This window comes from Amblyraja radiata, chromosome 19 (assembly GCF_010909765.2).
Source record: "Amblyraja radiata isolate CabotCenter1 chromosome 19, sAmbRad1.1.pri, whole genome shotgun sequence".
Lineage (NCBI taxonomy): Eukaryota > Metazoa > Chordata > Chondrichthyes > Rajiformes > Rajidae > Amblyraja > Amblyraja radiata.
In genome coordinates this window covers 28,763,025-28,778,670 of record NC_045974.1, presented here as the reverse complement: position 1 = coordinate 28,778,670, position 15,646 = coordinate 28,763,025, and the positions used below count along the sequence as shown (strand labels likewise).

The 15,646-nt window shown below is 40.5% G+C and overlaps 1 protein-coding gene across 1 annotated transcript in view; it reads left to right on the top strand.

Moving 5' to 3' along the window:
• The window catches only part of arid2 (AT-rich interaction domain 2), an 80,285-nt gene that overhangs the window by 46,909 nt on the left and 17,730 nt on the right, over nt 1-15,646 (top strand). The window contains exons 7-11 of the mRNA XM_033038133.1: nt 2,654-2,723; nt 2,989-3,239; nt 7,668-7,764; nt 7,847-8,056; nt 14,445-14,615. Of these exons, the coding sequence (XP_032894024.1) occupies nt 2,654-2,723; nt 2,989-3,239; nt 7,668-7,764; nt 7,847-8,056; nt 14,445-14,615 (799 nt within the window). The remainder of the gene's footprint in view (nt 1-2,653; nt 2,724-2,988; nt 3,240-7,667; nt 7,765-7,846; nt 8,057-14,444; nt 14,616-15,646) is intronic.

Here is a 15,646-nt window from a genome sequence, read left to right as displayed (position 1 = left end):
CCCCCTCCCCATTTCCTGCATCTCCATGTGCCTATCCATAAACTTAAATGCCACTATCGTATCTGCTTCCACCACCACCCCAGGCAATGCGCACCAGGCCTCCATTACTGTAAAAATAGAATAGCCCCGGACATTCCATTAAACCTTTCCCCCTCTCACCTTATAGCTCTGCCCTCTTGTGGTGGACACTTCCACCCTGAGGAAAAATGTTCTGACTGTTTACCATATCTATGCCTCTCATAATTTTGATCATATACATTTGATCTGAAATTGACTTTCGCTATCTGACTGTTGAAGCAATCAACTGAATTTTGTGCACTGAGTGTCGGTTCCGATTTGGGATATTTTGTTCTGCTTTTCAAACAGTGGCTTATTTCTAGAATTTCCTGTAATTAGGTTGTTAAATTGTGTCAAAATACAAATAAGAGTCTTGATTTGGTCCAAAGTTAATAAGCATGATTAATTTGGGTTTCTAAGCCATGTTACAAAGTTTGAATATTTGAAGAGTACTTGAAGATTATATCTAGTTCCAATTTAACTCTGCAATGATAATTGAAATCCATCTTTCTTTGTGGATGTAAAATTGATTTTATTACAATGTGAAACATTGAGGCCTTCTAATGAGTCCAAAAGATCTTGTCTAGGTTATCGTGTTCATTGCTCCATTAGTGGAAATGAATTATGCCAAAAATGTTTTTCCACTGGAATGTTGCACATGTTGGCTGTTAGCAGGTGTGCTTTTTAAACACTACAGCTTTCCTGCTCTGGTGATTAGGTAGGGGATTTGTGCGTGTTGTCTGACGATTTAGGCGAGGTATTAAACAAAGTCGAGTTAAGGACAGTCAGCATGGGTTTGTATACGGCAGGAAAAGTTTGACTATTTTGATTGCGTTTTTTTTGAGAAAGTGGCGAAGGTGATCGATGAGGGTAGAGGAGTTTATTTTGATAATTTAAGGTATTTGATAAAGTCCTTCATGGTACGCTGATCCAAAAGATTAAGATGCACGGGATTCACAGTGACTTAGTCGTATGAATTCAGACCTGGCTTACTGGTAGAAGGCAGAGGGTTGTGGGAGGTAGGGCGTTATTCAGGCCGGTGGTATGTGACCAGTTTGGTTTCGAAGCGATCTGTACTGGGGTTGAGAGGGAAAGATAGATCAACCATGATTGAGTAACGGAGTAGGCTTGATGGACTGAATGGCCTAATTCTGCTCTACTTATGAACATTGTTGTCTGTGATAGATATAAATGACTTGGACGTAAATGTAGATCACTTGATTAGAAAGTTTGCAGACGTCACCAAGATTGCTGGAGTTGTGGACTGTGAGGAAGATTGTCAATGTAACAGAGTATAGATCAGCTCCAGAAATTGTGGAAAACTGGCAGATGGAGTTTAATCAGAGCAAGTATGAAGTATGAGGCACTTTGGGAGGTTGACTAGTACTGTTTACAATTAATGGCAGGATCCATAACAACATTGAGGTACAGAGGGATATAAGAGTCATAAGTCCACAACTCTCTGCAAGAGACAACACGAGTAAACAGAGTGGTAAAAAGGCTTATGGTGTGATTGCTATAATTGGTCAGGGCAATGAGTATTAGAGTCTGGAATTCTTGATGCATTTTTATAGGACTTTGGGTTGGCTGCATTTGAACTATTATGTGCAGTTCTGATTGCCCCATTACTGGAAGGATGTGGAGGATTTGGTGAAGGTGCAATAGAGGATTTTCGGAGCGCTGTCTGGATTAGTGGGTATTAGCTGTAAGGAGCGGTTGGACAGACTTAGATTGTTTTTTCTGGAATTACGAAGGTTGAGGGGAGACTTGATAGAAGTATATAAAATTATGAGAGGCATAGCTAGAGTAGACTGTCAAAACCATTTTCCCAGAGTGGAAATATCGAAGACAAGAGGAAATAGCTTTAAGGCGAGTGAGGTAAAGTTTAAAGGAGATGTGCAGGGATAGGTTTTGTTATTCAGAGGGTGGTGGGTGTCTGGGGCGTGCTGCCAGCGGTGGTGGCGGAGGCAGATACGATAGTGGCATTACAAAGTCGTTTAGATGGGCACATAGATATGCAGGGAATAGAGGAATATGGATCATGTGCAGGCAGGTGAGATTAGTATATCTTGGCATTATGTTCGGCACAGAAATCATGGGCTAAAAGGCCTGTCCTTGTGCTGTATTACTTTCTGTGTACATAATTGTCGAAACCATGGCTATGCAGCATACTTTTATTAGTTCCTGTTAGAAGGAATTTGTTGAATTCCTGATGCTTATTTCTAGGCTTCTAGGATGCAAGAACATTTTAATGATTTATCTTAAATGCATCTGTTAACAAAATAAAGTTAGATTCCTAATGTAACCAGGAAAATGATAAATATCTGCAGTTATGCAGAATTAAACAGTTGTATTTCTAGATGATGATTCTTCTGTACATTTTAAAAGGATAGCTTCCAGCACGTCAAAAGCAAGTTTTTTTTAAGCACCTGAGCATGACTTGGTGAAGTATTCTTTTGTACATGTTAAACAACTCATAAGTTTGTGACTTACCATTTATAAGCATTTGCACTGTGTATAGAGTTTAATTAAATTCTAATTAGAAACTCACTTTGCTAAGTATAATTAAAAATGCCTCGTGTCTTGACTTCCATAGTTTTGGCAAGACAATGTTGAAGACAATGAAATACGGGAGCTCATAATTTTTAGGAACAATGGATCGCAAGGTTAGTGAAACCATTTTTATCCGCTCAATAGCTGAAGCAAAAGCTTGTGTACCCAATTGAGGTTATTTTAATAGTTATTTTAACTATATTCTTACGGATGTGTGATAAGAAAATGAGCAAGCCGACTACCTTTGAGATCAGCGACTATTCCCAATAGAGACTGAAGGATTATCAAGATATTGTGTTGGTTTCCATGCAAATTTAGATTTTTGCCAATGTAGATTTTACATTAATATTTTATGAAATTGATTTTTTTGCAATTTAGGTACAGATATAGAAATGGATGTCCAGATGTCTTTATTCCACTCCTCTCATAAACTTGGCATTAATGATGTTGAGGGACAACGGGTGGTTCAGATTGCAGTAATCCTTCGCAATTTGTCGTTTGAAGAAGGAAATATGAAGTTATTGGCAGCTCATCGCACATGCATCCGCTTTCTGCTGTTATGTTCCCATTGTCAGTATGCTTCTCTTAAGCAACTGGGGCTTGATACTTTGGGTAATGTTGCAGCTGAGGTATGAACTTATTCATACTACTGTATTTAAGTTATTAAAGTTGTGTGTACTCTATGCTCATAGCAAGTATGATTTTAAAATTAGAAGATACGAAAAACATTTTTGGATAAAAATGGATGCCTAATAATACACATTTGTACACTTTCTTGCTTTAAAATAATTGGCACATCATATGGCCAACCTTTTGAAAGCTGGAGGCAGACCAAAGGTAATTAAAAAAAATTAAAAAAAAAGAATAGTAGGTTTCTACTTAATAAGTACGTGGCCTAGGATTCTCTAAAGAATGTCTTCAAATCTTCAATAATTGAATATCTTGGATCCTGCCCATATCAAATAAGAATGTTTTCCTTATCAGCCGATAGCTTTGCTTTATCCTTTAGTAACTTGCATAAAATTAATTTGACTCCTGGTGTTTTATAACTTGGGTTTGCACACCTGCTAACCCGTGAAAGCTTTTTTACATTTGCTTCTCAGGAATCTTTCTATCTCTGCTTTAAAAATAATTTACACTTTGAGGAAGAGTATTACAAAGGCTTTCAACTTACTGAGGAAAAAAGAAACATATCTCTGTCTCAAATGGTATTTTCATATTTGCAACCGTGAGCCCCAATTCTAGATTCTCCCATAACATGGAACAATTTCTCCACATCTCTCTGTAAAGATCTCTCAGGACACAAAGACATCAGCGATACTGCCTGTCCCGCTGAGTTACTCCAGCCTTTTGTGTCTTTCTTCAGTTTAAATGAGCATCTGCAGTTCCTTCCTACACAGATCATAGAATTGTACAACACTGAAACAGGCCCTTTGACGATTATGTCTGCCAAACATGATGCCAAATTAAACTAATTTCTTCTGCCTGTATGTGATCCATATTATTCCAATACCTTCATATTCACGTGCCTAGCTTAACGCATCTTAAAACACCAATATCTTATCAGCTTCCACCACTAACCCTGGCAAGGCATTCCAGGCACCTGTTACTGTGTTCCTAAAAAAAATGTTGTCCTGCACCTTTGTTATGCTTTGTCCCTCAGACTTTAAAGCCATGCCACACAGTATTTGACATTTCCACCCTCAAAAAAAGATTATGACTGTCTATCCGATCTATGCTGTTCACAATTTTATAAACTTCTATGGGATCTACCCCTCATTTCTAGAGAAGACAAAGTTTGTCTGGGAAGTAGGTTTCAATCAAGTTGTGCCATACATTTCTCCACTCCAGTGCATATGTGTCGATCGTGTCTGACCTTTCCTAATAAGTCAGTTCCTCAGATAAAACTTCTCTGCAATTTTTCCCAGTACCTTTATCTTAAAAATGAAACCAGATATGTATACAGTGGTCCAGCTATGGTCTCAAGAATGACATATAATTAAAGCATCATCTCTACTTTTGCATTTAATTAACCTGACAATGGATTTTGTTCTGTTAGCTTTTCTAAATTCTTGATGTACTGGCTTAATATGCAAATTGTGCACTGGTCCTTTTGTTGAGAGAAACTGCTTTTCTATTTTTTGTTGCTGAACTGGACAATTTCACATTTTCCATGTTGTATTCTATTTGTCTGATCTTTGCCCACTCACACACTCACTCACTCACTCACTCACTCACTCACTCACTCACTCACTCACTCCACCTGTATTTCTTTGTTGCCTCTTGTACGCAACATGTGACTGTGCAGTCATTATCTGCCAAATGCTGTTTTGACTAGAAATCAGGTGAACAGAGAGAATAAATATAAAGCTGGCTATATTCATAGATATTCTCCTTGCTATCAGGTACATTTATTTGGATTAAAATATGCCTGACAGCTATGGGCTTCTACATAAACTACTTGCACTTGTATAGTGGCTTTAATATGAAAACATTCCAAGCATGTGAATGTTCTTGGTATAGATTTATTATTTTCATGTGTGCTGAGATAACAATGAAAAAGTGATCTGTGTGCTATCCAGGTAAATCATACCATGCATAATAACAATCAAAACTTACATGAGTGCAACAGGTAGTGCAAAAAGAATAAGGAAGCTGAGTTAGTTGCTATATAGTTTAGGTGGTTAAAAATACGTCCTTGGCTTATGAGAGGTCCATTCAAGAGTTTGATAACAGCAGGGAAGAAACTATTCTTGAATCTGGTGGTACATGCTTTCAAGCTTTTATATCTTCAGCCCAACAAGAGTGGGGAGAAGAAGGAGACCAGAGCTTGAGTGTTCCATGATTATGCTGGCTGTTTTCAGAGGAAGCGTGAAGTGTAGAGAGATACAATGTGTGCTCGTGGGTAGGGTGCAGTGGGAGGTGGTGGGAGGGAGAAGGCAAGTCTGGGTCATGTGATGTACTCGGCTGTGCCCACAACTCTGCATTTTCTTGCAGTCACAGGCAAAAGTTGTGATGTATCCTGATAGCTGTTTTTTTACAGTGCTTATGTAGAAATGGATAAGTCTTTAGCGACGTGCTGAATTTCCTTAGTCTTCTGAGGAAGTAGAAACGTTGGTGTGCTTTCTTGGGCATTGTGTCAATATGATTGGACCCGGACAAATTATTGGTGATATTTATGTCTTGGAACTTGAAACTCTTCATCATCTGTTCTTATCTTCTACCATTTTTGACAAGAGATGCGTATGTATTTTGCGACCTTGATTACGTCTGTTTTGACCATGTGGCGTGAATAGAAACTGGGAGCACTTTAGGAATGGGGTTGCTGGTAATTGGCAGACCTTTGGGGAAATAGCATATGATGTTTAGGCTTAGGACAGAGAGCTGTTATGGTGGCAAGAATAACTGATTATATCAGCTTTGAAAATGAAGAGTAGTAGTACACAACAGGAATAGTTTCCAGTGTCACCCAGCAGAAAGCAAACAGCAGAATATGAGTTTTGAGGAAAGATTTGACTTAGATCAAAAAGCGAAAATATTGGAACCAAAGGCCTGCTGAACAGGTGGTTTTCACTGTGGTTTTCCATCCCAAGATTTATTTTTGTTTATTGTTTATAGAATAGGATTAAGTAAAATAAGCCAGGCAATAGTGGTGCGCTCTAAAGGTTTTTGACTGTTCCCACAAATCGTACTGTTAAACTGAAAACTCGAATTTAAGGGAGAAAGCCACGATTTAAATGAGTAATTACCAGGGGAGATAAAGAGCCTTTCAGTAAAATTCTAATATATTAGGATCCTAAAGCATGCAGCCGAGGATGTCTACCTCCACTGTAGCAGGACATAGCCTTCTCGCAATAATGTCCATGGTCTCGTAGATTTATTGTAGAATCATATATTGTGCTATTAAAAAAAATTGCAATCTAATGGTTTACATTATGCGATTGCGGGACGTGTAATATCTGCTGTTAAAAACATACTTAATTATTTGGCTTTAAAAAGTTTTTGCCGGGAAAATTGTTGTGAACATGAGTGAAAAAATGTGGCAGAAAATTGGGGGAGGGGGGTAAGGAAAGCTGTAAATGCTAAAAATCTGAAATAAAACCAAAATGCCATAAACACTCGGCAGATCACCAGTCTGACCTGCTGAGAGAAAAAGTGTGAAGTTGGCATGTGTGAAGTTGGCAAGTAACATGGTTAGTATTGTAAGTAATTATAGCAATTTGAAAAAGTGCTTTAATTGAGAAGCAAAATAAATTAGAGTGGGTGAATTAAGTGAGATGTTGGTTCAAAAGAATAAATGAAGGAAAAAGTATCATTTTGTTCATGTGTAATAAAAGGCTTTGAACAAATGAGACTGCTTAAGATACTGACCATTTGCTTGTTAAGTGAAACGCTACTTTTATTGGTGAGGGTTTGAATAGATCATGTGATTAATGGGTCTTTTCGTGAGTTCATACATCCAACATATGGTAGAGCTGCTGTTTTGCAGTGCCAGAGACCTGGATTCGTGCCTGACCTCTGCTGTTTGGGTGGTGATTGCATGTTCACCCTGTGGCTGTGTGGATTTCCTCCCGGTGCTCCCAGAGATTGCAAATTTGTAAGCTGATCGGACTTTGTAAATAGCCCATAGTATATTGAAAGTGGGATAGCAGAACTTGTGTGAACGGGTGGTCAATCGTGGGACTGTAGATTGCATACTAATATTACTGCATGTTAATATTAATATTCTGAGCGGCATGGTGGAGTTGCTGCCTTACAGCACCAGAGACCCGTGTTTGATCCTGACTACGGGTGCTGTCTGTACGGAGTTAGTTTGTACGTTCTCCCCGTGACCTGCATCGATTTTCTCCTAGATCTCTGGTTTCCTCTCACACTCCAAAGACGTACAGGTTTGTAGGTTAATTGGCTTGGTATAATTGTAAATTGTCCCTAGTGTGTGTAGAATAGTGTAAGTGTGTAGGGATCACTAGTCGGCGCGGACTCGGTGGGCCAAATGGCCTGTTTCCACGTTGTATCTCTAAAATTAACAGTAATTTGATTTTTTTTTTCTCCGACAGCTTCAGTTGGATCCTATTGATTTTAAAAGTACACATCTAATTTTTCATACAGTAACAAAATGTCTCTCTTCCTGTGACAAGTGTTTGAAGATAAGAGGTAAGCAACTTAAATAGTAATCCCGTAATTTTTTTTGCATTTGTACGTTCCTCTGAAATCTTTTTTTTTGTATATTTCTCAGGTATGGAAATACTAGGAAACTTGTGTAGAGCTGAAGATAATGCAGACTTGATATGTGAATATGTGGATCAGGAGTCATACAAGGAGATCATATGCCATTTAACTTTACCCGATATGCTGTTGGTAATCTCTGCATTAGAGGTGCTATACATGCTCACTGAACTTGGAGAAATACCCTGTGCAAAGATAGTTAGTGTGGAAAAAAGTGTGGGTAAGTTTAAAGAAATGCATTGGGTAAAAATGGGAATTTTATTATTTAAACATTCTTGGAACTTGATCTTTCACAGTCTTAGATTACTATACTCTTAGATTGGGGTATAGCAAAGTCAAATGCTGCATTAAAAAAAATATTGAATTAATATATGTTATGTTTATGTGGCACCACCTCATCTTTGGCAACAAAACAGCTATTTAGCTCATCAAATGTGTTTTGACTCATATCTATTCTCCTCCCACTTATAAACCTATTTAAATAAGCAATTCGTGTATCAGTTAGCATTTCTTGGGATGTTGGAGAATCTGCAGCATCTGAGGGAAACTGACACGGTCACGGAAATTATGCAAACTCCAGATGGACAGTAGCAGAGGCTGAACCTGGGTTGCTGGAGCTGCGAGGCACCTACACAATCTGCTGCTCCACTGTGATGTTCATCTCTCTGGAAAAACAGCTGATATGGCATCAAATTATTGAATGATGATTATAACTTCCCATGCGTATGCAAATTGGATGATGATTTTGTGGAACGAAACCAAAAAATATTGAAAAGACATCAGTGACAGAGAGGAAGTCAGTGTTTTGGATCCATTCAACAGGACCGGGAAAGTGATCAACTGCTGAAAAGGGGATAAGTAGAGAGAACTGAGGCAATGTTTGCGATTGGGTGCGGATGAAATTTTTTAGCGTAACAATTGCATTTTAAACCTGACTGTTCGTGATAGAAAAGAAAAATAAACATTTGGGAGTTTGTCCTATAGAGCACAACAAAACAGAGTGCTTGGTTGAAATTTAAAATTTAATTTGACGTATTCAGATAGAAGGTGAGATGCTGTTCTTCCGTGCTTATGTTGAGCACTGCGGAACAATGTAGGGAGTAGAGGTAAGAGTGAGGTGGAGAATTAATGTGACAGGTGCCTGGAAGCTTTGCAAAATAAAATGGTCAATTACGAAACGATATTTGAAGACAGAAAAGAAACAAATGGAAATCATGTCAGTCTACAGATTTTGAAATAATTGTTACTTAGACAATTTTGGGCTGGAAAGCTTCCAGTCAGCTGTTACCTTAATCACTTTGACAGCTTATGTTGCACCAGTGATGTTCAGTATCAGGTGGCAGATCGGCACCTCATCTTATATCTGGGTACATTACAGCCCTTGAGATTTAATGTTGATTTATCTATCTATCTATCTATCTATCTATCTATCTATCTATCTATCTATCTATCTTATCTATCTTATCTATCTTATCTATCTATCATATAAAACTGTGTGTGTGAGTGTTTCTGCCTGACTTATGGCTGCCAGCCTTTGATTCGTTGCTACGCCAACATCAGACGCAGAATCGCCGAGATTTTTTCCATTTCGGTAGAGATTTCACTTTTCATTCCAAGTATCCACTCCTGATTACATTTTGTCGTGTTTATGTACAAATTTTTAATAAAATCCTCCCCCCCCCCCCCCCAAAATTTCCAAAAAAAACAGCTTCTCACCCATAGAATGTTGGTGAAAGTTCCATCGTGTGATGTCACAATGCCCAATGCTCACAGATGTCCAATCGGAATGGATCCATTTACATATGCCTTTGCAGCAGCCCCAGCCCCACCCCCGCAGCCTGTGTCGAAGCGCGTCATCACGTGTGTGGGAATAGAGAAAGAGGATTGGGGGTGATAGGGAATGGGGAACAGATGGACTGTCCCTACCCCTCCACCTTCCACTCTCCCTCCCTACTATTTCCCCTCTCTCCCCCCACCCCTCTCCCCCTCCCTCCACACTCTTCCCCCTCCCTCCCCTACCCCATCTCCCTCCTCCCCCACACCTCTCCCTCCCTCCTCCACACCTCTCTCCCCCTCCCCATCCCTCTCTCCCCCTCCCCATCCCTCTCTCCTCCCCTTCTCCATCTCCCTCTCCTCACCCCTCTACCTCTCCTCCCCTCCTCCTCCCACCCCCATCACTCTCTTCCCCCACCCCCCTTCCCTCTCCCCCTCCGTCCCCCAACCCTCTCTCTCCCCCTACCCCACCCCTTTCCCTACCCCTCTGTCTCTCTTCCACCACCCCCCTACCCCTCTCCACTTCCCTCCCTCCCCACTCTTTCCCCTCTCTCCCCTCCCTCACCCCATCTTTCCCCTCCCTCCCCATCCATCCCCCCCACCCCCCACACCTCTCTCCCCCTCCCCATCACTCTCTCCCCTCCCCTCTCTCCTCCTCTCTCCTCTCCACCCCTCTCCTCCTCCCTCTTCATCTCCATCTCCTCACCCCTCTCCCTCTCCTCCCCCTCCTGCTCCCACCCCATCCCTCTCTCCCCCACCCACTTCCCTCTCTCCCCCCCCACCCCCCTCCCTCAACCCCCGCCCCCTACCCCTGTTCCTCTTCCACCACCCCCCTACCCCTCTCCCCCTTACCCCACCCCTCTCTCTCCCCCACCCTCCCCCTCGTTCCCCTACCCCTCTGTCCCTCTTCCACCACTCCCCCTCCCTCTCTCCCACTTCCACCATTCCGCCCTACACCTCCCCCTCCCTCCCCATTCTTCCACTTATCTCTCCCCATACCCCACCCCTCCCCATCTCCCTGCCCCACCCCTCTCTCTCCCCCTCCCTCCACACTCTTCCCCCTCTCTCCACTCTTCCCCCTCTCCCTCCATCCTCCCCTCCCTCCTCCCCTCCCTCTTTCCCCCCTCCCCCCACCCTCTATCACCCCCTCCCGCACCCCTCTCTCCTCCTCCCTTTCCCCCACACTCTCCCCTCTCCCTCTCTCCTCACCCCTCTCCCTCCTCCCCCCCCCACGCCAACCCCCACCCCTCTCTCCCCCCACCTCTCCCCCCTACCCATCTCTGCCTCTTCCACCACTCCCCCTCCCCTTCTGCCCCTCTTTCGCACTCTTATTCTCCCCCCTCTCTCACCACTATTCCCCCTCTCTCCCACCTGTGTGTTTGGGGGGTGGTTAGTGTGAGTGTGATGCCGCAGTCCCCCCCCCCCCCCCCACCCGCAAACGCGCGTTGGGGAAACAGACCCAACGGGTCTGCACTTGGTCTAGTATTTATATAATTCTAGCAACCTCTGTCCACAAATATTGTATTGTTGAACAGTTATTATCTTATCTCCAGCTGCCCTTTTTTTTAGTAAGATGGTCATCTTGACACTTGTCAGTCATCATCACACACTTCCCACTTCCATCCATTTCCTTTCTCCAACCTAACAGAAAGACAGAAAATTGGGAGCAAGCTCAGGCTGTTTGGCCCTTTTGAGCCTGCTTCGTCATTCAGTATGAGTACGGCTGATGCTTTATCTAATTGACGTATTTTTGTTCTCCATACTCCTTAATGGATTTTGTGACTAGCTATCTCCTTAAATATATTTATCCACTTGGTCCTCAAAGACCTCAGTGGTAGAGTATTTCACACGTTCATGAGCCTCTGAGTGAATAACTTTCTTGGCTGTCCTAAATTTCTTAGCCATGCCCTCGCATTGTAACCTCTTGTTCTAAACTCCCCATCACAATCGAGGGAAACATCCTCTTATTCTGTTTCTCTAACCTTGTTAGAATGTGTGTTTCAATCCAGGCCTGGTCAGCCGACTGTCTTCATAGTCCCATCATCTAAGGAATCGACCATTTATCACTTTTCAGCTCTGATGAAGGGTGACCTTGAAAGTCTTAGTTTAGTTTACAGATACGGCGCGGAAACAGGCCCTTTTGCTCACCGAGTCTGCACCAACCAGCGATCCCGCACATTAACACTACCCTCCACGCACTAGGAAATATTTTACATTTATTCATTTTTACCAAAGCTAATTCATCGTCTTTGGAGTGTGGGAGGAAACCGAAGATCTCGGAGAAAACCCACGCAGGTCACGGGCAGAATGCACAAAACTCCGTACAGACAAGCACCCGTAGTCAGGAGGGAACTTTATGGCAGTAGCTCTATCGCTACGGCACCGTGCCACCCTTACACTCAAAGTTGTCAATTCATTTTCTCCCTCTCTCTATTGATGCTGTTTGTTGAGTGGTTCCAGCATTCGCTTTTTTTGTTGTGGATATCGAGCATTATTTTTGTCCCAGTGATTTTAATGAACTAGTGTTCGGTGCATGTTAAATGTTCCTATTTTGTGGGCCAGTAACTTTTAATATGACTCTTAGCCTTATCATAGGAGATGAAAACACATTTCTAAATTCAAAGATCTTAAATGGACTTAAGATGGGGCGTCATTAGAAAGATGCTATAATGCTCACGTTAAAAGGGGACAGATTAAAAGAGCATTTAAAAGGGGAATAGAAAATTCTCCTTGTACAAAAGGACCCTATATGTAGTGGTTCTGGGAGACATAAACTAAACAATTTTAATTTACCTATTAACTATAATTGTTGGTTTGCCATGCTTTACTTGAAATAGGTATATTTTGGAACCTTTTGTACTTCTATATGACATAGTAGTTAATTTGTGAATGAGGCAATAAACTGGAATATAGTTTAAATTAGCATTTTGTACTTCAGTCATGTTTTTGTACCTCAAAGAAACTGAAGCTGTTTCAAGAAATTCATTTATCATAGCTTTTAACTTTGTTTTGTAAATGTAACTAACTTTGAAGATTTTATTAAACATTTGGCGAATAAGTTGGGGAAGTGAGAAAATTTTGATTACAAAGGAAAATTTGACACAAAATCCCCATAAAAAATAGTAAGAATACTAATCATTTTTAGCATGCCATTTTGAACACGTTAGTCTGCAAAATAGAAGAGGGTGACAGAGAATCATAGAAGTATTGGACCAATTGAGTTATTTTGCAGTTAAGAATGTAGGAGGTCAAAAAGCATATCTAGATAGAACTGATTGGGAAATGAGACATTTGGATTTAATTTGTGCAATTTAATATTGGACAACACGTTAAAATGCCTCATTTGGAAGAATGTGAGTGTGAGTTCTTGTGAGTGCATTAAGGGAAGTGATCCAAAGCTTGATCAGAGACTGGGCAGCTTGTGATGTTATAAGAATATAGTTGTTTGTTTAAAATAAGTAGTTTGTAAACTGAAAATGTATTGAAATGAAAGTAGTGCACATCTGCAAGCAAGGGATTTGAAGAAAATAATGGATTGTTAAATTGATGACACTAATCCAGCCCAATGATTCAAAACATATGGGCACTCGCTCGCATGGGCCCCAGCTATACCTGCCTTTTGTTGGTTAAATTGAACAGTCCTTGTTCCAACCACAGAGTGGCACCAGCCCCCAACTTGAACTTTGCTACATCGACGACAGCATTGGGCTGCCTCCTGCACTCGTGCAAACTCGTTGATTTCATCAACTTTACTGTTAGTTTCCCCTTTGCCATCAAATTCACTTGGACTATCTCTGACACCTTTCTCAATCTCTCTGTCGCCATCACAGGGGCAGACATTCAAATTATGCCTATCATAAACCCACCGACTCTCATATCTTGACTACATTCCCTCCCACCTGCCTCTTGCAAGGACGCCAAACCCTGCTCTCACTTTAGCTACCTCCGCTGCATCGGCCCAACATGCGATTTCCTTTTTCGTTAGTAAACTTAGTTTTTCACCCTGCTGTTGTGAATGGATTCCTCACCCATGTCACCTCTGTCCCGCAGTTCTGCTCTTGCTTCCCCAGACGGAACAAGGATTCTCTCCCCCACAGCTTTCTCTCCCCCACTTCAAGCAGTCTGAACAAAGCTCCCGACCCGAAGTGTCCTTGTCTCTACCGAGATGCTGCCTGACCCACTGAGTTACTCCAGCACTTTGTGTTCTATGCAAGATTCTAGCATCTGCAGTTCCTTGTGACTACATTCTAAAGGTGATGCTGATTATAATATGCAATAGATAAGAAATGGATAGTTAACTTTTTCTGATCCATACAAATTTGTAATGTAGAAAGTCCAGCCTTTGGAAATTTGTTCAGTAGCATAATATAAGAATGGAAGTTGTTTTTGTGGTAAATGTTCAAATTCTCGTGCCACAGTGTGGCTTGTGATTATTTATTAACAATTCGATGATTTTAATTCCTGTAAAGTCATTGGGTTAGTTAAGGCTGAGCAAACGTTACTCGTAAAGCCGAGTATTCCAAAAAAATCTGATGATGCAAGTTAAATCAGTATTACAGTAATCAATACATTGTACATATTGAATATGCAATTCAATTGATGCATATTGCAATTATACTTTTAGATAGATAAATATAATTGAATTTCACACTTTCGAGAAAAAAAATCAGTTTTCATATCAGTTTAACAATGTGAGTGCATTATCTTGTTTATCAAATGAATTTAATAAACACTAATTCAAATCTGAATATTAAAAATGTTAAATTATTTGGTCATAGTTAAACTTCAATTTACTTTTGCATATTTTTGATAAGCAATTTATTTTATCTTGTCAGATATATTAGTGTGTCTTGTGTCAGTGGATATCCAGTCATTTGGGTCTGATAAATCTGCTACTGTCAAACTAATAGAATATCAAAGTTCCAATGACCAAGCAATCTCTGACAACAGACCACAAGCAATGGAGCACTTACAACAAGCACCAACCCAGATTGCGCCAACTTCAGGTAAGTTATCAACAGTGATTTAAAACAAAACATTTCAAGTGCTGGAAATCTGAAACCCAGAATTTTTTTGTTGTAATAAATCAAATTTGATGTTGGAATTTTGTACTGAAATACTCTTGGATTCCTTTTTTTGGTCTGTGTGCTGGAAAACTGCTTTTAGATGAGACTATCAGGTTGTCTCATTGCAGCCAAATTATCTTCTAACTTGTGTATAGTGAATGGACACTTGCAGACACAGTATTTGGAGGATCTATGATATGAACAGAAACTGTTGATATGTTGAATATGTGTTGCAGTATTCCATAAGCAGTGGAGAAAATTGGGGGAGTTTGAAATTTGTGACTTGAGTGAACTGTTAGTGGTATTGGGAGAATAGAACGGTAGATCATTGAATGGACAGTCATAACCACAGGCGTAGACTGAAACTAATTCAGCATTTATGACTGGAATGTTATCTGCACTAATACTCTTTGTACTAGATGAACAAAAGCTTTCTAACAGTTAAGATTTAGCAAGAAAATTAATAGCCAGAGTTTTATTTATCAAATGGATGCAAAATCCTGTGACCTTTAAAAAAAAAAAAATATTCTAATCGATTATTTTCAACGCTGACGATGAAAATGAATCTTTACAACTATTCCACTTCCTAAAACAGTATGAGAAAATAATTTAAGTGCTGTGGTGGGGGAAAGCAGTAACATACAGTGTTTCCTTGTGGCAGCAGGCCCATACCACTGAATTGCTGTTAGCTTAGTAAGAATTGACAGACTATGCACTCTAATTGTATCCGACATTTACAGCATGACCTTAAAGTGTTTCATTCTCTACTGCGAATCTGCCATTTGTGAATTCTGTCCAAAAACCATCAGCAATTCATCTTGGAACCCAGTTAATCTACAATCACGACTGATAAAGAAAATATCTTAACTGAATTTATAATATGAAAGTGAATAGAAACTGCTTTTAAATATTAAATTGGGAAGGACTTTCCCTATATCTTTTTTTAAATCACCTGAATTTGCCTGTGTGAC